The sequence below is a fragment of the Lytechinus pictus genome, chromosome 3 (genome assembly GCF_037042905.1).
Source record: "Lytechinus pictus isolate F3 Inbred chromosome 3, Lp3.0, whole genome shotgun sequence".
Taxonomy (NCBI): domain Eukaryota; kingdom Metazoa; phylum Echinodermata; class Echinoidea; order Temnopleuroida; family Toxopneustidae; genus Lytechinus; species Lytechinus pictus.
The window spans coordinates 66,095,321-66,119,485 of NC_087247.1; the positions used below are offsets into that span (position 1 = coordinate 66,095,321).

The window sequence follows — 24,165 nt, forward strand, 5'->3', positions numbered from 1 at the left end:
AGTGATCTACTGCTCTCTTCATTTTCTCTCTCTTTTTTAAATGACAAAGCAAAGTGCTATTTTTCAGTTTATAATGAAAATGTGGAACTGCATGGTAGATATGGTACATGTTCATAATCATATCAGTAACGTTGTTCTTTTTTTATTATACAAGATGTGTTTTCAGCACATATAAAAACCCATTTGTGTGATATGCATTCATATTTTACTCTCATGCAAATTAAAAATAATTTGAGCAAGAATTTCACTATTATCATAGCCTTTAGAACAATGCATCCCTTCCAAAACACCAATTAATTCATTATATAAAATATTAAAGTTTATTTTCTTATTTATTGTCTTAACTTCTCTACTAAAGTAGAATTAAAAATGGTCTATTGGAAACATGCAATAAAACTGATCTACTTGTACTTTATTTATTTTATAAAAAGCTATAGAATCTTGCTTTGGCTATGAGAAAGGCCTCTATAATGCATGGATGCATGTCTTGGTCAATTATAGCCCTGCTTCTTTTGGATTCAAACCTGTCATGTGATTTTTTTTTAATTTTTTTTAAAATATTTTTTTAAATTTGCTTTATTGATCTATAAACAAAATCCATGCCATTTTCACTTAACCTCAATAGAATGATGATACACCAGATGATGGTCTGTACTTAAAAGAAGTAACTCTGCATAGAGTTCCTTAGGTACATGTTTGGTTTGATTTTTGATTTGATATACAGGCCACATACAAAAAATATATGTTCATCCACTTATTGGTTTTCTTACTAGACTTTGAAATTTCCTGGAACGAAAGTTAGATTTAAAGGGAAGTTATAGAGATTTGGCCTAGACCACACCAGGAGATACGATTGATCATATCAACCACAACTATGGAAAACCAGCAGTGTCAACATCCAAACTGTCTTTACATTTTCTTTGTAAGACAGGACCCACATCACAGTGTTGGGTATTAGAAACAATTTTTTTTCTCTTATAATGAAAATTCCCACAAATTAAGCCTTAAAGGGGAATCCAGCCTTTGCCATAAAATGTTGTGTTGGGAAGGAGAAAAATAAATTTAACAGAATGGCGAAAGTTTGAAAGAAATCGGACAAGGAATAAGAAAGTTATAGCTGCTTTTAAATTGAGATCACTAATAGTATGTATATTTCAAATTGGCAACTGGGTAAGTAAATTATGACAAGGGGCAAGGACAACTTTCCCATAGGCCATATGTACTTTATTTGTGGTTTTCTGCTAAGTACCCATTCCCCTGGGGCAGTAATCTAAATATAATCCAGGTAGTATATTTTTTATGTCCTCATATGAAAGAAAAATATAATTTGAAATAAAACTTTTTGGGAAAATTACATTTTAGCCACAATATGTATTGGAGTACATGGAAGAGTAGTCCTTGCCTTACATCACTATGACATCCCATATGCGGCCAATTTGAAGTCTCCATGGGTATAGTGATTACCAATATTTACAACTTTAAAAAAATCATAACTTTCTTGTTGTTTGTCCAATATTGTTCAAACTTTCACCTATCAACTTGTCTCATTTTTCGTTTTTATTGTCTCGCCTGCATAGCAGAGCGAGACTATAGGCGCCGCTTTTCTGGCGGCGGCGGCGTCAACATCTAATCTTAACCTGAGGTTAAGTTTTTGAAATGACATCATAACTTAAAAAGTATATAGACCTAGTTCATGAAACTTGGACATAAGGTTAATCAAGTATTACTGAACATCCTGCCTGAGTTTCAGGTCACATGACTAAGGTCAAAGGTCATTTAGGGTCAATGAACTTAGACCATGTTGGGAGAATTATTTTCAAAATCTTAACCGAAGGTTAAGTTTTTGAAATGACATCATAACTTAGAAAGTATATGGACCTAGTTCATGAAACTTGGGCATAAGGTTAATCAAGTATTAGTGAACATCCTGCACCAGTTTCAGGTCACATGACCAATGTCAAAGGTCATTTAGGGTCACTGAACTTTGGTTAAGTTGGGGGTATTTGTTGAATTACTATCATAACTTTGAAAATTTATGGATCTAGTTCATGAAACTTGGACTTAAGGTTAATCAAGTATTAGTGAACATCCTTCCTGAGTTTCAGGTCACATGACCAAGATCAAAGGTCATTAAGGGGTCAGTGAACTTTGGCCAAGTTGGGGGTATTTGTTGAATTACCTTCATAACTTTGAAAATTTATGAATCTAGTTCATGAAACTTAGACATTAGGTTAATCAAGTACCACTGAATATTCTGTGCGAGTTTCAGGTCACATGACCATGGTCAATGGTCATTTAAGGTCAATGAACTTTGGCCGTGTTGGGGGTCTTCGTTAAATTACCATCCTAACTCTGAAGGTTTATGGATCTAGTTCATAAAACTTGGACATAAGAGTAATCGAGTATCACTGAACATCCCCTGTGAGTTTCAGGTCACAAAACCAAGGTCAAAGGTCAGTTAAGGTCAATAAACGTAGGCCATGTTGGGGTAATTGTTGAATTGCCATCATAACTTTGAAAGTTTATGGATAGAGTGAATGAAATGTGGACATGAGTGTAGTTGACAAGTTTTAAGTCACCGTTCTAATGTCATCTATGGTCAATGAACATGGTATTATGTCATTATATGAATGGTGTTTTTGTGAATGATTATTTTATAGTAGTTTTCAAAGTTAGCACTGCTGCTATATTAAATTGCGTAATGCAGGCGAGACTGCCAGAGGCGTTCCACTTGTTTGGGTTGGATTCCCCTTTAACTGTGGAGCAGCACAGGGAAGTTTACTCGGACCTTTCGATCATTTTGTTTGCAGACGACTCAAACATATTTTTATCTGACCCAGACCCAAATGTTCTCCTCAGAACTGCAAAGACAGAACTAATTATTATTTCACAATAGATCCAATCAAACAAATTGTCAACCAATCTTCTGAAAAGCGAATTATGTTATTTAGCAATTCTGTCAGTAATCATAGCCTTAATCGTTGACAACACCATTCTTGAGAAAATCACCTCCACTAAATTCTTAGGAAACACTATGGATGAAAAAATATCTTGGAATTTTCACATTGACAGCATAAGACTATTTCTAAAACTATCAGAACAATTACCATATTGAAATCTTCAAGTCTCTTAAAGGACAAGTCCACCCCAACAAAAACTTGATTTGAATAAAAAGAGAAAAATCCAACAAGCATAACACTGAAAATTTCATCAAAATCGGATGTAAAATAAGAAAGTTATGACATTTTAAAGTTTCACTTCATTTCACAAAACAGTTATATGCACATCTCGGTTGGTATGCAAATGAGGGAACTGATGACATCACTCACTATTTCTTTTGTATTTTATTATATGAAATATGAAATATTTTGATTTTCTCGTCATTGTCATGTGAAATGAAGTTTCATTCCTCCCTGAACACGTGGAATTCCATTATTTGAACATTTTGTGGTTCAGGCAAGGAGGTCCTAATTGTCAATTTCGTAAAAATTGAAATATTGTATAATTCAAACAATAAAAAACAAAAGAAATAGTGAGTGAGTGACATCATCTACTCTCTCATTTGGATGTAACTGACTCGTTCATATAACTATTTTGTGAAAATAAGCGAAACTTTGAAAAGTCATAACTTTCTTATTTTACATCCGATTTTGATGAAATTTTCAGCATTGTGCTTGTCTGATTTTTCTCTATTGATTCTAATCAATATTTTTCTGAGGTGGACTTGACCTTTAATGTTATATTCTACTTTAATTCTTAATTACGGTATCCTGGCTTGGGAAAATGCTTCCAAAGTTCATCTTGACAGATTTTACTGGCTTCAAAAGAAAATAGTCCGTACTATATAAAAGAAGGTTTTTATTCTCACACTAATCCAATTTTCTATGCCAATGAAATTTTGAAAGTCAACAATCTTATTCAACTTTCAATTAGGACAATTTATGTTTAAATACTACGCAAAAGAATTGCCAAATATTTTTTTTTAAATTTATTCATAAAAAACAGCTCCATTCATGAGTGCCCAACAAGACATTCAGTCTCTTCTCACATTCCATTGATAAGAACTGTTTTTGCAAATAACATATTTACAAGTAACATATTTACAGTTATTGGCACGAAATTCTGGAATTCATTAGATGAAAGCTGAAAGGTACCCCAAAGCTTGCATAGCTTTAAACAGAAATTGAAAAAACATTGCATTTCGATTTCACCTCAACATTGGCTGACTTGCTTCTCTTTTTTTTCTGTCTCCCCCACTCTTTCTTCTTCACATCAGCTATTTCATTCTTATTTTTGTCCAATACCAATAATATAATTTTTAATCTTTTAGTTTAATCACTGTATGTGTCTTTTGTATTTAGTCTTTGTTACCTTGTAATTGTTGAATTTATGTAGTCAGTCTAAACACTGCTGGGTAAATTCTGTATTTTACCTTATGAAAAAAAAATCAAATTATCATTATACTATATATTTTTTTAGGGACCTAAGAAATATTTTAATTTTTGTTGATTATCCACTTGCTATAGTCCAAGATCATCGCATCAATCCTATGCTGAGTATAAGAAGAGTAGGAGTCAAACATCAGTCCACAACAATGGAATAACTCTGGTCCAAAGCTTTCATTCTAATGGTCCATCAGCCAGTAGGAGTCGTCTTCCACCTATAAACACCCCTCCAACTAGTCCAAGGGACCATGCAGACAGTGCATTTAATGGACATGATAGGACTAGACCATTAAGTAGCAGGGAGGGTAGACCTATGAGGCAAACCTCTAGTAGCGGTAGTGATCCTATTTTTCCTGATAGTGGTAATGGATCCTTAAATGCAATACATTCATCACCAACACCAGTTAATGATGTTCCGATACTTAATCTTCGATCTGTGACAAATACAAGTTCAGATAGCAGTCTTGGTAAGTTCATGTTTCAGGAACTAACATTATACATTTTTTAATAGATTCTTAAGTGTGTTGATGAGGTTACAATCACTGAAATAAAAACCATGTCATTTACCAAAGAATTCTGTTTGAACTTTGAAAATAATATCAAACTCATTTAGGGATACTATATGAAGTTCATGAATTCAAGTATTACAAGTATCAAGTTTATAGATAAGTTTACTATAAACAGAGGTGGTGTTTTTTTTTCTTTACAAGTATGAATTCAATTATAAATCGATTTAATGAATTTTCAATTGAGTGACTATACTAGTTGACCCTTTTTTCAAAGAGATTTTTTTAATGATATTCTCTTTTTTTTAATACAAAATTCAATAATGATTTGCAAAATGTAATGTATGAATGAATATTGATTTATTTGATTGATTTCTCTTCATAATGTTAATAGTGATTGTTCATGGGAAATGAACATATGACTGAAATTGATGTCTTGTGTAAGTTTACCAGTTTTTAATAGATCTTTATCAATTGATATAACAAGAGAGGGATATAATCTAACAATAGATATGATTTATGTTAACTTTTTTTTATAAAGATGGTCTAGACCTTCCTCCATGTATGCGTGACTATGATTTAGAGATGGAAGCCGTTATGAGTGTTAAATTCCCAGGGTATACCTACTCAACTCATGGCTTATCAAGACCCCCTACTCCAGACCAACAGGATGTAGTTAGGTACATTTATTTATTGATTTCTTCATATAGCATTATTAATAAAATCTAAGTTCTTCAGAGACAGTATTGTAATCCACCTACATGTAGTATTGCTTTCCCCTTAAAGTACATATATTCATGCTTCCTTTCCTTCATTTGAAAAGATAAAAGATGGTAACTTGGCAAGAGTAATTAGTAGCACCGATCCCTTGATAGCTATAGGGCAGTGGGCTATTGTTGGTTAAATTAAGCATCAATTTTGAATTAATTTTTTACTTTGTTAATGCATTTTGACAACTAATCTGACCCTTAACAAACAGCAAGTTTGTACAATTTTAAAATGAAATATGAAATGTTGACTTTGACATACGTGGAAGTTTTGTTTGCTTACAAAGTTTATATGTACGTAAGCAACTTATGCAATATTGTTATGATTTTTGTTGTATGGTTGCCTTTGTTAATAAGTACATCTTGAATTAAGGGCTTAGTTATAATCACCAAAATGTGTCCTGATTTACAAACATATGGCATTAAATAGCCAGCAGTAGTTTTATAGTAATAGTTGTAATATTATATTTATGGGGGTAGTATCTATATTAAATATATTGATTCTTGTTTTGAGCAGCCTGTATGACATGATCAAAAGTAAATTGTATATGTTATTTTATTTCAATTTTACTGTATAGACTAGACACTTTTTTGTTTGTTTCTTTAGATATTATGGTTTGCTTGAAGGTTCCATAGAAGATTCTTCAGTAGCACCTCTAGATACAGAATGGATCAAAGCAATGTATAACTTTCTTCCTGCTAGATTAAAGACAGAACATCTTAAGAAGTGCATGAAAGAAGTCACAGAGGTAGTATTCTTTCCTAATATTCCATTATTCAAAACTAATAAAAGGTTGTGGGATATTTTAAAGGCAATAGAAAAATTATTTGAATGGTAATATTTTATTAACTTGTGAACTGCAGACTATAGACCAAGCCTGCCATGTTATCTAAAAGCCAAGAGCCATTCTTACGTGAATAATTAAAATATAAGAATTTTAGATTTGAGCAAATGCTTGGCTGTTTTGTGCAAAGCAATAAAGGTATGGAAAATTGTTGAAGTGCTGTTTTTTTAAAACTTATTTGGATTAAACAAAAAACATGCCAAAATTGTAATAAAATGTTCAGTTCATTATTCTCTCTTTTGACATGTCAGTTTCTGTCAGGAAGATTCATTTAATATTTGTTGTCAATGGTATGTATGGTTTAGAGTACATGGTCAGTTTTATGCGTGATCTCATTTTAATGAACTATATACCTACAGTACAGTGTTGTGCTTGTGGTGTGTACATTCTGGTAATGAAATGTGTATCCTTGAATGAAAGTATTTCATCTAATTTAGGGAGGTTTCAGGAAACCTATTAGGTGGCTTTTCTATTAGATCCCAGATCACTACTAGATTGCACGTTTCATTCATCTTATTGTACAACTTTCTATTACACAGTGATTAACACTAGTAGGTCTTCTATTGACTCCCTGTGAGGAGCCTAGCAGTCATTTAATACAATATCCATTTGTTCTCCCAGGGCACTAGTCCTTCAAAAATACAACCATACCAGAGTATAACAATGCCTCCCATGCTTGCTTTTGTTACTTTAATGGATGTTTGAGTGCTGGCGTCTATTTTTGGCAATGGTACTTTTAAAAAAGCCCAATGAGCATGACAAATTGAATTGGGGGACCATTGACATGGAATGATTAATCAATTTATATAAAGGAAGGTATGGAAATGTGATAATGGATGTTTGAGTGCAAGAAAATATTTTTATCAAAGGTGATTTCAAAAAGAAAAAAAAAGTTATTCTTTATGACAAATTGAATTAATTGACCATGGAGATAGTAGAATTCAAATTTTGGAAAACAATTTGCTGTATGTTCAACAAGGTGTAGTATCTCAATTAGTGTTTTATTTAATGACAAGACAATTTATCGCTGGCATTCTGAAAAGATTAGGTCTTGATGTCACATCATATTACTATCCCATTGGATACAAAGTTATGGCATCCTTTTTTTCATTTTTTTAAATATATATTTTATTTTTGTCACCCCATAAATGTATAAATGTTAAGTGTACCTGTATTCACATGAAAGCCTATACCAGTATGCTGGTACTTTTCCCTTTCAGGAGGAAATCACGATTAAAATGTTATGATATATTAATACTTAACAAGACTCATCAATTTTTGAATGACAAATCATTAGGTCTTGCATAAATTAGCAAAATGGATGAGCTGTTTGATGTTTTTAGAAATGTCATACTGAGTAACATTGTATGATAATGATGATGAGGATGGTAATGATGGTGGGGTTGATGATAAAAAAATCAATCATTAGATATGGTGATGACAAAGTATTTTTTATCAATGTTCTCTGATTTTGATTTTTAATAATGCAGGAGGCAAGATCTGTTTATACAGAAAGTATGAAGAAGGGTATTTTGGACTATATCCTGAAAGACCCAATAGAACAAGAGAGACTTGGTATTCCCATGCCAACCAAACATTCTAATTCAGCTGGTAGAGAATGGTATCCTTGGAGTGATGCTGTAGATGATGCAAGGGAATCCATGGAGAATTATCTTTATATCACCCATCCTATCATGACTACTATACTATACAAGTGGCAGACACAGTGAGTCCACAATGTTATGATACTGTTATGTACAATTGATTTCTTCTTTGTAGGTGTGGATAGTCTTCCTGAATGGAGTTTCTTGATAGGATATAGTTTAATTAGGAATTGCCAAAAGGAAAGTTTCTACCAGACGACTTGACAGTCAGATTGAAAGTGGCAATCAATTGCATAACATCTCATTTCTTCCCAAAACAGGTCTTGTTATACTAAGCCACTATCAAATACGGAATGCCATTGACCAATCAACATCATTGTTGCATGCTTATTTTATTCAGCAGATAGAACAGTAACCTATCAAAGATGTTCTTTAAGATTTGCAATTGATAAATTACTTTTTGTTGTAGGGCTCAGAACCTTCAGTTTGTTGTTTTTCATCTCTTATCTTCTTTACTTTTTTCTTACAATGCCATTTTAAGTATTTTATTACCCCTATTTCTCATCTCTTTCTGTGTTTACAATCCATACCCCTTTCAGATAATCTTGACCCTGTTTACTTATCTTTCTCCCAGATATGCTCATCTTAGGATGTTAGACAGACCTGGTATAGAAGAGATAATGCCCCTGACTCCTGAAGCTTTCCTAGATCATATCAAGAATACTACCAAACAAACAAGAGAGATCTTAATCAATGATTGGCTGGAGGAATGTGCAAATATGATTGACGACGAACGAGATGAGATTGAAAGATGGATGCCAGAGAGTTCAGTAAGTATTTACTCTGTTTATTTTGAATGTATTTCTCTATGAACTACAAAATACATTAATGCTTCTAGTAAAATTAGGATGTAAGTTATATAAATTTTATGTGACTTTAATGGAACTGTATGACTACTAGGTGAAGAAATTATGATGGTGTGCAAATTGTAGCTTACTTTGTTTAGACGTAAGCATATTAATGTAGAGTCTCCAAAGAGGTTCCGACTTGAATCAACTCTGCTTACTTTGTTCAGAAGAAACTTTGCTGTACCTCTCCATAAATTCTTTAACATTTTGTTTACCAACATTTACAATGAATTTATTTTTATTTACACAATGCAGGATGGTAGAATGGCTCAGATGGATCATTTCTTCAGGTCTGTTTCTACACTGATGTCACTGTGCTTGAGGAGTTGTGTAGAGAAGTCTATTCATGATTTTGTAGAATGGTTTCAACAGTATGATGCTGGAAACTATTATGATTGTGATTACAATGAATCTGACCTTAGCCTTCCAACCATACCACAGCCTCTCAAGATCTCCATGGTAATTGATTCATAACTGATTCATTATAACAGTGATACAAAATAATTTTAGAAAGATCATTTATTCACGCAATGAATTATTGTTAATTGCAAAGGTACAAGTATGTTACATTTTTTCTAGGTTATAAAGTTTGTTTATGATTTATCAGATAGAGAGGATTCAAGAAGCCACTTGAATGTGAACTCCCTACTTAAATTATTGTTGAATATATTTGACAGAAAACACATTATGACAGATAGCATTATAAAAATCAGTTTGTTTAGTTAGTCTCTGTATTCAAATTTTGCCTTTAATCTTGTACACAAATATAGAACTTGCCAACATGTCCAGTTGTTAGATTTCATTCAAATATGGATAACCTTGTCTTCTTGTAGAACTTTGCCTAATGACTTTACTGTATTATGTACTCATGTGGGTAGTGAAACCAGAAAGCTTTTAAGTGCTGTCATGGATAAGCATTGAACTATTTACCATGAAATGGTTTATTTCCATTCCAGGGTCCTGAGATGTCTAAGGTATCCTGTAAATTCACACCAGATATCAATGGTGTTGTTGACATCATCCATCGATGTATCCAATCCATGGTAGATGGTGTGAAGGGGATCCATCGGGTTGAGAATCATCTCTTCCATCGTGTAGATGCTATGGCCGTTACTCATATTCCTACTGTCAGAGATGATGAGGAAGTCATTGAGAGGGCAAAAGAGCAGGTCAAAGAGGTCATCTTACATAACTATCATGGTCCAGTCAGGTTAGTTGTTTCTATTACTGACTAGACTAAACTACTAGCTAGAAGCCCAGGGGTGTTTCACAAAGATGTTGTCCAATTATAAATCACACATAAAATGCTGAGTTGTGTATGTGGTACTCAACATCACTTTGTTTAAATCATAGGTTAATGGGATTTTGTATTTAATATCATGTGTACATTGGCACAATAGACTTCAAATTTTTGTGATACACCATCTATAGTACCACCTTCGTTGCTGTAAACTACTTCTCTGCTGACAGAGATATGCTACATATACATATTGGCTTTCACTAATATTATAGGACTCTGCTAGATTTAAAATCAAAGGATCTATTCACAAATTTATATGTCTTCAAACTATTAACAAGACATTGCAGTCCTAACATACTGTGTATTTTCCAGGATTATTTTAACTGTTTATGTGCTTTGATTGGATTCACACACTTACAATTATTTTCATTTTAGTTGACGCTATTAACCCATTTCTGGCTGGATTTTGGTTTTCTCTGTACAAAGTGCTATGAATTTATGGAATTCAGCAGTCAACAGGTTAAATGATAAACACTGTATTGTCTTTACTGTTACAGGTTTAAGATGGTGTATGCTCCATATGCCTACCTGTTGAAATCCTCCTCAGATTCACAGGTTGAGAAGTTTGTAAGTAAAGACCAACACTTGAGGGACTATGTCAGAGAGATTGAAAAACTCAAGAAGATGGCTGCTGAAGTAGGTCTCTTCCCTCTCAATGTTCCCATGCATCTCTTTCAGTTGGATTGCACAGATATCAATAGTGTAAGTAATGTCATCTTATTATGTGTAGATTAGAAAAATTGCTTCCAATTGATAGGCCTATAGAATTGTGAATTAGATGAAACCAAGCATGTCGTGTATGGAATATTAATTGTATAACTAACTCATTACATTCAGTCATATTGGCCCATTCCTTGAATACTTACATCTATGGTAAATTTGCCATTATGGCATCTATAATGGTAACCTTGATTGTGATTGACTGCTGAGCCGTGTTAGCATGGTATTTGACATAATGGCAAGGTGACCATAGTTATAAATCTTTATTTAATGAGACCCAGATTGAATTATCTGCAAAACACCAGTATCAGTCATTTAAAGACGGGTATACAGCCACCAGGCTGATTTTCCGTTGACCTTGCAAGTGTGCTACTTGCTTTAAGTGGTAATAACTAGATCCAACATTCAACATTCAACTACAAAAAAAGTAGTCTAAAAATTGATGTTCTCCCAGTAAAAATCTTGTTTGTACCCATTTTCACTTATAATGTGTAAAATGTGGAGGCAGGATGAATCATAGATGTAGAGGGATGCCATTTACACGGCCTTGTATCTCTGTCGAAGAGTTACACTCTTGACAGAAAATCATCTTGAAATCTTTTGACAGACACAACATTTCCCATGGTTCCTTTTCAAAGGTATTAGATGTTGTTGCAGATAGTGCTTTCTGTGAGGTATAGATTGCCTAAGTTCAAGTAACCATAATAAAAAAAACTATGATAATCATTTCATTGTTTTTCTTTACAGTGGCTGATTCTGAGATCAAGAGATTTAGCTGACATCATGATAACAAACATCATTGATACAAGTCGATTGTTCAACCGTGCAATATGTGGTCAATATGATCAGATTGTAAGGAGAATTACCACTCAGTCCGAGACTACCACTCAGTTGGTCAAACTTCAGGAATATGTAGATAGGCTGACTACTGGAGAACTACTACAACTGAAGGTATTTCCTCTTTGTTTTTGTTTTAAAAAATTCTTTACATTATGATCTTATTGAATTTTAAATCCATTACAAGGAAGTATTTGTGATAAATTTGTTTTTATAGCTTAGGGTAGATGGTTGATTTTATTTTTAATTACTAACTTATTAATGACTACATTCTGTAATGAAAGTAGTTAATACAATGGTCACCAGGTTCCCATATTGAATATGTTAATTTCATGCTGTGCAAAATTTACAAGTAACAGATATGTAACAAGCTTTGGATAAGCAATGTGGAGTTCAGATTTACAGTTTTAGATTTAAGCTTTACAAAAAAATGCTGTTTTAGAATAGAAGTATTTGAAAATAGTGTTCTTTGCAATTTGAATATTTCTAAATGTATAGGAAAGAGTCATGTCATCGAATTTGGGATTAGTCTGTTCAGTCAAAATAATTGCTACTATTTAACCTTCATACAGAAAAAGCTTGAAGTAGCTGCAGGAAACCTGATCTTTCTAATGGACTACGCATACTTGAAGAAAGATGATCTGATGCTGAATGATCAAACATTCACCTGGCCAGATAGAATCATGCCTATCATCAGAAACAGGTCAATTTTGTTACCATTATGTGAATTTAACTGAAGAGTAAAATAGTGTAAGATGTTGTAGTCATATGCAGTTTAAGTATATTCAAATACACAAATTCAGAACATGCTGGAGCAAAAAAAAATGTATATCATGTTTCTTTCAATATGCTGATTTTTTTTAGAATGGCTAGAGCTTTCTTTGCAATGCTGATGATACTGTATTATTACATTATAATAGCAGTGATATTTGTAGGTTACCAACTACAGGGGGCAAGTTGGCTTAAGTTGTAAAGTATCCGCTTGTCGAACCTAAGATTGTGGGTTAAGTCCACCCATTTTAACAGTGGGGCAATTTCGTAAAATGATAAACCTTTTTGGACATCCAACCCCCATTTTTTTTCTCAAGTTTTACTTCACTTCATTAATTGATGAAGTCATGGCCTTTGACAGCATTACAGACTGTCATAAGAACCAGATATCAGAGACAGAAAATTTCATGAAGGTCTCATAATATGGGGTCGGACATATATATTTTATGGAATTGCCCAGTAGAAAACATTCTGTCCCTTGGAAAGGATATTAAATGGAGGTTGAATGCAGAAGAGAGTTGGCACGTTTGCATGTTAAAAAGCCTCTTTGCTATTTGTATTGAGTAGTCTACCTGCGCACTCCCAATTACATCGGAAGGAGAAACCAAGCATTCATAGTGATTTAGTTTGCTTGTCACCAAGTAATAATAATAATGAAAAACAATTCCATTGTAGCGGCTACCAGCTAACAACCTGATGGAATTGGTAATATAGATTCATGTTGTTGATTGTCATGATTCATATTGAGGATTATTATTTTGTTTTCTCAGTGAGATGAAGCTTCAGAAAGAGCATGACTATGCTGTATCTAAGCTTAATGATTGGCAGAAGAAGTTTGCTGTTCGTATCAAGGATGTTATGGATCAAGTGAAAGCATTTAGAACCAAGGATCGCATGTCAGAAGCACAGGATTACCTGGATAAACTGATTGATATCCAGCTCAAACTAGATGATTTCTACGCTGAGGTGAGTACTATCACATGAATTTCTTTCAGGAACTGAAGTAACTTTTATAGATTATTTTATATTTATTTGTTTTACACTGAAGGAATGTATAGCAAAAAAAGAAGCAAAAACAAAAAACCTCACAGACATTTTCTTTGAATATCTTTATTTTATTTTCTAAGAGATGTTAATGCTGAAGTGGTTGAAGATGAGGTAGGTTAGAAGGTAAAGATGAGGATGAGGGTGAAAGATGTTCTATTATCTGAAAGCCATTCAAGTTTTTTGGCTCAAAATTTTGTATGGGTAGGAAAGTAAAAAATTCAAGTTTTTTTTATTTGTTATACACGGAAACCAAGTAATTTGCTGCCTTTCCCGATTTTTACAGTTAAAAAATACAATAATTTACACAGTGAAATCAAAATATCTATTTCGAATCGTTGAGAAGTTGATTAACAACAATAAAAGATTCAGCATCTGAAGTTTCATCAGCAAGAATATTTATCTGAATATTTTGTATCCTCAGTTTTGTAATTTGTTTCAGAAAGAGAAGAGCTTTGTGTGTTTTATTTTGTATTCCTATGGTGTGATATTATTTTCAGAAAGGAGCAGTGAACCAGGAGCAGAAGTTACTTGATGTTGGTCACATCAGCCCTTACCCTGAACTAGATCAGATCAAGGAGAAGAAAGAACCCTATGATAAACTATGGAATGCTGCAGTCAAGTTTCATCATATGTATGATAAATGGATGAATGGACCACTGCTAGATGTTAATGCTGAAGTGGTTGAAGATGAGGTAGGTTAGAATGTAAAGATAAGGATGATGGTAAGAGGTAACAAGGATGATGGTAAGAGGTAACAAGGATGATGGTATTAAGAGGTAACAAGGATGATGGTATTAAGAGGTAACAAGGATGATGGTATTAAGAGGTAACAAGGATGATGGTAAGAGGTAACAAGGATGATGGTAAGAGGTAACAAGGATGATGGTAAGAGGTAACAAGGATGATGGTAAGAGGTAACAAGGATGATGGTATTAAGAGGTAACAAGGATGATGGTAAGAGGTAACAAGGATGATGGTAAGAGGTAACAAGGATGATGGTAAGAGGTAACAAGGATGATGGTAAGAGGTAACAAGGATGATGGTATTAAGAGGTAACAAGGATGATGGTAAGAGGTAACAAGGATGATGGTATTAAGAGGTAACAAGGATGATGGTAAGAGGTAACAAGGATGATGGTAAGAGGTAACAAGGATGATGGTAAGAGGTAACAAGGATGATGGTAAGAGGTGAAAAGGATGATGGTTGTGTAATGGAATTCTTATTCCAGTTTAGATTAGCTTCTTTTAAAGAGTGTGATTGATTTAAATTAATGTTAACAGTGAAGAACTAATGACTTCATAAATAATATTTTATCTGGAATTTATATGTTCAAGGTGTATATTACCATAAGGGGATGACTTTCATGGCTATTATTATTTAATGGACCAAGCAGCAAAATCATGTTTGCTTACAAAGTGAGAGTGTGAACATGTCTTGAATATTGAATTATGGCATTGCCTGATTTCCATAGTTTAGAAAGGTTTGATTCAATCATTACCCTTTATTAGATGATATTGTAGATGATGAGGTCATGTGACTTATGAATGCTATTGATTCCCCTCCCATGCAGAAGTAAATGATCTATAGATTCTTTCCAGCCTATGTCCTCTAGATTTTCATTTGTGAATACATCTTTAGTTTATGCTATTTGTAATCTGATTATTCACGATGTTGATGCGTCCCTTTAGGTACAGAACATGTGGCGTACCAGTTACAAGCTGACCAAGGTATTTGCACACCCTGACATGATGGGACCAATGAGGGCAGCAACTACTATCAAAGCAAAGTTAGAGAAATTCAAGATCAACATGCCTCTTATTAATGCTCTGTGTAATCCTGGTATCAAACAGAGACATTGGGATATGATGAGTGAAAAGGTAGGTTCATGCCATTTTGATATTAGATTTTGAAATGGAAGATGAAACATGATGTCAGCTACTGGATACACTGCTTTTTTCATTGTTTCAATTTTTAGTCATTTGATCCAGGAATGTATTTCAGAGCTGCCACTTAGTAGGATTTTATCCTATTTAGTAGGATTTTTTAAGGGAAAAGTGACACTAAATAGGATTTTCCCCCTTGAAATAGGATTTTTGAAACTTGAAAGAATTATGATTTTGTTGTTTTTTTCTTCAAAATTTAAAAAGAGAGATATGATTTTAGGCTTGAAAATATGATAAAGAGAAATAAAAATAGGATTTTTTCACAATTAGCTTAGTAGCTCTGATATTTATGTCAAATTAAATCTTGCAAAAGTGTAAGATTTTGTCTGCATTTTAAATTTTGGTTTATATGAATTTTTGATATTTTCTTTGTGAGTTGTAGTGTTTATGCTTAAAGGGGAATCCAACCCAAATAAAAACATATTTTTATAAGGAAAAGAAAAATCAGACAAGTTGATAGGTGAAAGTTTGAACAATATTGGACAAACAACAAGAAAGTTATGAATTTTAAAAGTTGTAAATATAGGTAATCACTATACCCATGGAGACTTCAAATTGGCCGCATATGGGATATCATAGTGATGTAAGGCAGGGACTACTCTTCCATGTACTCCAATACATATTATGGCTAGAATGTAATTTTTCCCAAAAGTTTTATTTCAAATTATATTTTTCTTTCATGAGGACATAAAACAATATACTACCTGGGTTATATTCAGATTACTGCCCCAGGGGAATGGGTACTTAGGAGAAAACCACAAATCCCTGATAATAAAGTACATTGCCTATGGGAAAGTTGTCCTTGCCCCTTGTCATAATTCACTTACTCAGTTGCCAATTTGAAATCTACATAGTCTTAGAGATCTCAATTTTAAAACAGCCATAGCTTTCTTATTGCTTGTCCGATTTCTTTCAAACTTTCACCATTCTGTTTAATTTATTTTTCTCCTTCCCAACAAAATATTTTATGGCCAAGGCTGGGTTCCCCTTTAATGACAAAGCTTGAAATTCCTAAAAGTAATAAACTGTAGATGTTTTTGCATTTATGGTACTTACAATGTAGCAGCACCTGGTCAAAGCAGTTTATTTGAGGATGAAGAAATGCATGCCCAAAGAATCTAAATGAAATACTGACGTGTCAATGAATTTCATATTACTCCTCAGAATATGCCATTTCTATTTTGAAATTGTGCAATTAATGCTCAGATAATGACAATCTTGCTTTAATAAATATGAAATGCAGTATTCATTCTGGAGGAAATGTTGATCTAAATGGTTTTAGTGTACAATTAGCCCTCATTGCTAAATTTTATTGGTTGATTACTTGCTAGGTTGGTTTCAACATGACACCTCAAGATGATACACCTTTGGTTGAAATGCTTCAGATGGGATTAGAGAAATACTTGGAGGATCTATCAGAGATAAGCTCTCAAGCTAGCAAGGAATATGCCATGGAGAAGGTCAGTATCCCTTCATTTCAACCACTATTTCAAAAATTAGAACTCTTGAACATATATCAGTTACATTAACTTTCTGTAGGTAGTTTTATGCACAAATTGGTAACTAGACAACCCCCCCATTCAATCATTCAGTATTGCTCTTTTATTCAACATAAATATCAAACAAGGCAAAAAGAAAAACTCAACTTGTACATTCCAAAATTAAAACAACCAAAGGAAAATTTTCAATTATCAAATCAATAAATATCAAACAAGACAAAAGGAAAAACAAAACTTGTACATTCTAAAAATTAAACAACCAAAGGAAAATTTTCAATTTTTTATGTAAGTAGTTCTATGTGGAACGATTTACCCATTGGTATTAAAAAAAACTCGTCTGTGTTTTCTTTCAGAAGAGCACTTGAAGAGTTCCTATTGAATGAATGAATGAATTAATGACAAGCAACTTAAGATTATTGTGTACATGTTGTTTCTATTTGTTTTGTTTTTGTTTTAAACTTCAAGTTCAGTTCAATTCATGTCATTCTTGTGTGATATTTTTGCCTAATGAGGGATGTTAAGTATTGATTTTGGTTGTATCATGGTTTTGACTCCTCTCCCATCATTGACTTTATGCCAAAACGCCCTAACTCTAATGACTTTGTACAGTGATAGTGTCCTTGCAGTAAGATGATTGTGTTATTTCCATGTATTGTGCTTGATAAATTGAACATAAAAATGCTTTTAATTATTGAGAGTGAAGAAATGAAGGTGCAATCATACCATTTGTTAAAAAATGTGAATGGTTTTGGCAATGTCTCTAAGCACATTAAGCTTTATCCTGGCTTGTCTACACACTATACATGGAGATTGACCCCTCCTCTCGGAGTATTTCAGCAGTATGTTTATATCATCAAGAGCCTCTGTAAACAACTTGCACAACCCATCTATCTGTGAATGATAAAGATATGCACAAGATTCAGTACTCTAATGAATATTCGTCGAGAAGGATATTGATTTTAAAATATTTGTTTGTTGTTGACAGGCTTTGTCTAAGATGAAGAGTGATTGGGAGACAGTACACTTCAGCTTTACAGGCTACAAGGACACTAACCTCTCAATATTAGGAGCACCAGATGATGTACAAGTCTTGATTGAAGATCATGTAGTTAAGACAGCTACAATGAGAGGATCACCATTTATTGCTCCATTTGAGGCTGAACTGAAAGAATGGGAAATAAGACTGGTAAGATGGGGGATACAGTTAAATGCCTTAAGAATATTCACACACTAGCTATAATAAACCATTTTAAATGATTGATTGAATGAATGAATGAATGATTGAAAGAATGAATGATTAAATGAAATAGTGAATTGATTGATTAAAAGACCATAGAAATAAACAGAACCGACTAGTTCTACTTGTTTGCTTACATTTCATTTAGGAATAATGGGGGTGTTAAATGATTAGATTGTTAATCATATTGATGTTTGTGTCAAAACAAATTAACAAAAGCATATGATAAGTACACTACTATCTAAAAAATGGCTTCATGGAAATTAAGGTTTAAATGATTATATCACTTTGCAGCATCGAATCAAAGACATCTTGGATTCATGGCTGAAGGTACAAGCAGCTTGGTTATACCTTGAACCTATCTTTGGCTCAGAGGACATCAGGAGACAGATACCTGTTGAAGGAGAAATGTTTACTACTGTAGATGGACATTGGTATGTATACTCTCACCACAATGTCAACTTTCATTTATTCTGTTACCAGTATTCCTTTGAATAATCTGCCTATGTTGATTAGGCAGTTTTAAGTGCATGGGTCATGTTACACATTGAGAATTTCAAAGGATCTTGCCCTTAGAGGGGAAATTGAGTGAAAGGAGGAGTATAGGAAGAAGAAGGATATATATTTTTGAAGTAATTAGAGTGAAAGAACAAGGAACAGAATAGGCATTGAAAATTTATAAAATGGCATAATTGCACAAATCAAATGATATGGAAGAGTCTGAGTGACCAAACAGAATATCTTTTCTTTCTGCCATTAGAGTTCACATACAACCTCAATAAGGAAATTCACAAGTCTGTGCTGACCACCTTTCTTGCAGTTTCAATGTGGAAAATTCTAAATTTGAAGCTGAGAAGTGTTTTCAACCTTTTTTTTGTAGGAGAGAGATCATGCACACATCAGTGAAGAACACTTTGGCCCTAGTAGTGACCTCTCAGAAGAACATGTTAGAGAATCTTCAACATTCTGAGGGACTCCTTGACACCATTCAGAAGGGTCTCAATGACTACCTAGAGAAAAAGAGGCTGTTCTTTCCAAGGTTAGTACTGTGTATTAAGGTTAGCAATTTCTACAGGTTAATGATATGGGTGTCTAGTATTCTCACTGAAAGAAAAAAATCACTGTCAGCCAGTCAGATACAATGACGTTTTATTTGAATATGACTGCCAAATTCCTAGATCAAGTGAATTTTGTTTTACTCAGTGTTGTTTATCTTTCTAGTTTGTGATAGTTGTTATATTAACTGTGAGCCAGTTATTTAAAAAATGTCATAGGCAGATAATGGTAATTATTCTCTAAGAATGTACACTGTTGATAAATTTCCAAAAGATAATTATTTTAAAACAATTTTTTTTTTAAAACCAAAATGATGTAGGTAATGCTCTTGTGGTTTGAAAATATAAGGTCTAAATCCATCATTACTTTCTTAACAAGTTTGTGAGCTACTTTGAGGTAAAATAAATCATGCACAATTCTGTAGATTGTGTTCCATGTTTTTCTCAAACATCAATGTTGATCCATCCAAACAGGTTCTTCTTCCTATCAAATGATGAGCTTCTGGAGATACTATCAGAGACCAAAGATCCTCTCAGGGTACAACCTCATCTTAAGAAATGTTTTGAAGGTATTGCTCAGCTGACCTTCACACCAGAGAAAGAAATCATTGCTATGGAATCAGCTGAGAATGAGAGTGTAGAGCTTTGTTCTCGTATCATCCCTGCTGATGCTCATGGTCTGGTGGAGATGTGGCTTATACAGGTCAGAATCATTCTACATGAAGACATTGATCAAAGAGTTGATATTTAACACACTTCTCAAAATCAAATGTAACTTAGATTGTCAACCAATCAGGGTCATGCACTTAGAATTTAGATTTATTTTTTGTAGTTGCATTTAAAAGCACCACTTTCTGCATCATATCCAAGATATTTATTGTTTAAAAGTCATCCAATTTAGTCATTATTATACTTTGTTGGCAGTAACGATGTTTTGATGTTCGCATTCATATTCTTTGTTTCCTATGTATTCCTAAATTTCCTTTACTATTCATACTTACATCTTTTTTCCCCCTTAATTGTTCTTTGAACATTTGTAGTATTAAAGTGTGTAATTAATTTTGTCTGTTATGCATTGATTCTTTTAGTACAAAGGAATGCCAGAGCAATTACCATGCTGGAAGATGGGTTTTAACAAATTTAGTCAGAATATTGAATTTAGGATTAAAGACCACCAATATTTTTGTTGTTCAAATATCTTTAATATGAATGTTTAATAAAAGCCTGTAGAAATTATATTTTGAAGTCACATTTTCTTTGGTATGGCGTGTATAGGTGGAGGACCTTATGAAGAAGAGTTTAAGAGATGTGAATGCCAAGGCAGTCTTAGCCTATCCAAAGACACCAAGGAAATCTTGGGTACTCAACTGGCCTGGTCAGATTGTCATTGCAGCTAGCTCTATATACTGGACAGCTGAAGTCACCAAGGTATATTAAACAAAACAAAAATAGGAATTTTAAAAGAAAAAAAGTATGGCCCTCACAAAACAAAATAAGAGTGAATTCAGTGTGATGGATTATGGTGTATTTTCTTCTTATAATGAAGAATCTATCAATGGTAATTCATATATTCCCAATGATATATGTCATCCTTTTTTACAGATGCTTATGTGGGACTTCATCATACATACAATGTCCCTCGAATATGTGGCAGTTGTTATGAATTTTTTAATTAACAAAGTATCTAATGTGAAAAGGCTCATGATATATTGCACATTAGAAAATATGTAATTTGAAAACTGAATTATGTATGAACTGTTATACAGGCTATTTTAGAGAAAGATGGTCTGAAGAAGTACCTTACAACCTGTAACCGTCAGATTGAAGAGATTGTTGAGCTTGTGAGAGGAAAGCTAACCAAGATGGCACGTATCACTTTAGGAGCTCTTACTGTTATTGATGTTCATGGTAAGTAAATTACTTCACCTAATGTTGATTCAGTATAATGCTTAATCTGTAAACAAGCCTTCAAAATGAATTCAGTATTACTTTCTGAAAATTGCCCAAGAATGACAGATGTTTGTAATTGATAATGATAGTAATATTTATAATAATTGTGATAAAGATTATGATAATAGTCATAATAATATTGATAATTTGATTTTGGAAGTGCTAAATTGACTCTGAAGTGTGCTTGGAGAATTAAGACGGAATAGAAATGAAATATTTTGAGAAGATTTGAATAGTAACTAATTATTAAAGCTTTGATCTATATTTGTTCTTTGTCTAGCTCGTGATGTGGTATCGACCCTGTATAATGAGAAGATAGAGGATGCTCTTAACTTCCAGTGGATTAGTCAGTTGAGGTATTATTTTGAAGAAGGCAATGTGATGGTAAGGATGATTACAACCACAGTTCCCTATGGTTATGAGTATCTAGGAAACACTGGAAGGCTTGTTATAACACCACTCACTGATAGATGTTACAGGTAAGAATCATAGTATACAAATCATGCTCTTATTTTTGACAAAGATATATTATTCAATTTACTTCATTCAAGATCAGTTATCTGCATAGAAGTGTTATGAATTCTGGTTATTTATCATGTAGTTGTTTTTAATAGAAAATCTTGTATAGACAGAATTTTCTACCAACCTGAATATAATTGTAATTAGCCTAAATGTTGAAAATGATTGATATGGCTAACTTTTGTAACAGAAGTTTGTACAGTCATAACATATTAGGCAGTTCAGTGAAGTTTGTACTTCTGATCCTCCATAAATGGTACCTTCATGAAAAGATATGTTTCTATCATGACTGAAGCAGTTTGTAAAATAAAGTAAAGATTAAGAAAAATTTGCATTGGATGCACAAAAAGCTGATTATTTCATTGAATATGTATAAAACACCTCTATTATTTCAGATGTATTAGGAGATGGTATACACCCTTTTGTCATGAACATATTGAATATTAGCCAATGATAGAAATTGTCTGTTTGGTACGTAAAAGAGATGTTACTCCTTGTTGTTTTAGGACATTAATGGGAGCCTTATTGTTGAACCTTGGAGGAGCTCCAGAAGGTCCAGCTGGTACTGGTAAAACAGAAACCTGTAAAGATCTGGCTAAAGCTGTAGCAAAACAGGTAAGTATACAGAAAGAAGGCATACAAAACTAAGGTACTTTAAAATCATTTAGGTCCATGTGAACATTTTATCTTTATTCCATGTAATGTTGACTAAATTTGAGTAAATGTATGCAATTTTATCTCAACCAATAACACAATTCGGAAAAATGTTTGTCATTCTTTTTTTGAATAATTTTCTGTAAAATCATCATTCAATATTCCTGTGTAAACAGTCGACCTGCAGAAATATACTTTATTTTTCACTTTATTAATATCATATTGTTATTATTGTTGTTGCAGTGTGTAGTATTCAATTGTTCTGATGGTTTGGACTACAAGGCCATGGGAAAGTTCTTCAAAGGCTTAGCTCAGTCAGGTGCATGGGCATGTTTTGATGAATTCAACAGGATAGAGCTGGAGGTAAGTAAGCATTCTATATACTTTGTACATATATTGCCTGTGTACATGACATTATGAAAAAAGAAATCATTTAGCAGAATTTCATCATGAAGTGTTGTATGCACACACAAATGATTAATTCACTATTGATATTTGATTGATAACCAAAAAAAATAAAAAAATCACCAGACATTAAACATTCCAGCATGCTTAAAATGTGTAATTTTTTTCTATGAAATATTTTTTTTTTGCTTGTATCAAATGTTGTTCTGATCTTTACAATATAAAGCACTTTGAAGCACAGAGTATTAAGCATTATATAAATTCAACTAATATTATATTTGTATCATAGGTTCTGTCAGTAGTAGCCCAGCAGATCCAGAGCATTCAGAGAGCTGTAGCAGAGCAGCAAACAACCTTTGTATTTGAAGGTACTGAGATCTCATTGGATCCATCTTGTACTATGTTTATTACCATGAATCCTGGCTATGCTGGTAGAGCTGAACTACCTGATAATCTCAAGGTAAGCTATTTAGTGTTCAAAATGCCATTGGTTGGGGTTAAATGCAGTGGGTAATTTCTGAACTAGTGTTGGGCCGGTTTTTACATCAGCACAGCTCCAAAATAATAAATAAGACTGTTTCTAGAACAAGTCTCACTTAATGATAATATATCAATATTAGATAAAATGTGGGTCATTTTTATACCTCTGCTCAACATAGGTAGTTGTTTTGGCAATATTCAGAATATAAAATCTACCTGCATCTTTTTTTTCTTGTTTTGATTTTTCAGCTTTAAATCACGACATAATTTCATTATTTCTACCCAAATCACTTCATCATTGTGTTCACAAATATCATCTTCTAGCTGTTGTGTGACCTTTGATCTTCCATACACATTTAGGTAATATTTAAATGAATCTTCAATCCAACAGCGGAATTGAAATCTCCCAAGTCAGTGTTTATTCAGTAAACAATATTGCTTACAATATTATTTGTTAGTTATTTCCAGAACCTAATAGCATTCTTTATCACTTTAGTGAAAAGTTACAGGACATGTAGAATGAATTAATATTTCAGATTAAGCCTGAGTCATATAGATTATTTTGAAAACCGGTGTTCGACAGATTTAAGTCGATCGAACATCGATGCATCTAATTTTGAAGGCGTGGCGGGGAAAATCAAGTCAATTCTTTTTTGCTCCGGCAGTCGCGTCG

General features: G+C 33.1%; 1 protein-coding gene across 20 annotated transcripts in view; it reads left to right on the forward strand.

Moving 5' to 3' along the window:
- LOC129256800 (dynein axonemal heavy chain 3-like) overlaps window positions 1-24,165 on the forward strand; it is a 101,979-nt gene that overhangs the window by 15,462 nt on the left and 62,352 nt on the right. For all 20 annotated transcript variants that reach the window (XM_064097606.1, XM_054894969.2, XM_054894971.2 and 17 more), the window contains exons 5-28: window positions 4,527-4,912; window positions 5,493-5,631; window positions 6,326-6,467; window positions 8,054-8,289; window positions 8,802-8,997; window positions 9,331-9,534; window positions 10,032-10,285; window positions 10,873-11,077; window positions 11,843-12,046; window positions 12,505-12,635; window positions 13,474-13,669; window positions 14,248-14,442; window positions 15,439-15,627; window positions 17,025-17,153; window positions 18,178-18,378; window positions 18,724-18,863; window positions 19,310-19,468; window positions 19,959-20,187; window positions 20,760-20,912; window positions 21,251-21,392; window positions 21,715-21,913; window positions 22,460-22,568; window positions 22,851-22,970; window positions 23,302-23,472. In XM_064097606.1, coding sequence (XP_063953676.1) covers window positions 4,527-4,912; window positions 5,493-5,631; window positions 6,326-6,467; window positions 8,054-8,289; window positions 8,802-8,997; window positions 9,331-9,534; window positions 10,032-10,285; window positions 10,873-11,077; window positions 11,843-12,046; window positions 12,505-12,635; window positions 13,474-13,669; window positions 14,248-14,442; window positions 15,439-15,627; window positions 17,025-17,153; window positions 18,178-18,378; window positions 18,724-18,863; window positions 19,310-19,468; window positions 19,959-20,187; window positions 20,760-20,912; window positions 21,251-21,392; window positions 21,715-21,913; window positions 22,460-22,568; window positions 22,851-22,970; window positions 23,302-23,472 — 4,429 coding nt within the window. The remainder of the gene's footprint in view (window positions 1-4,526; window positions 4,913-5,492; window positions 5,632-6,325; window positions 6,468-8,053; window positions 8,290-8,801; window positions 8,998-9,330; window positions 9,535-10,031; window positions 10,286-10,872; window positions 11,078-11,842; window positions 12,047-12,504; window positions 12,636-13,473; window positions 13,670-14,247; window positions 14,443-15,438; window positions 15,628-17,024; window positions 17,154-18,177; window positions 18,379-18,723; window positions 18,864-19,309; window positions 19,469-19,958; window positions 20,188-20,759; window positions 20,913-21,250; window positions 21,393-21,714; window positions 21,914-22,459; window positions 22,569-22,850; window positions 22,971-23,301; window positions 23,473-24,165) is intronic.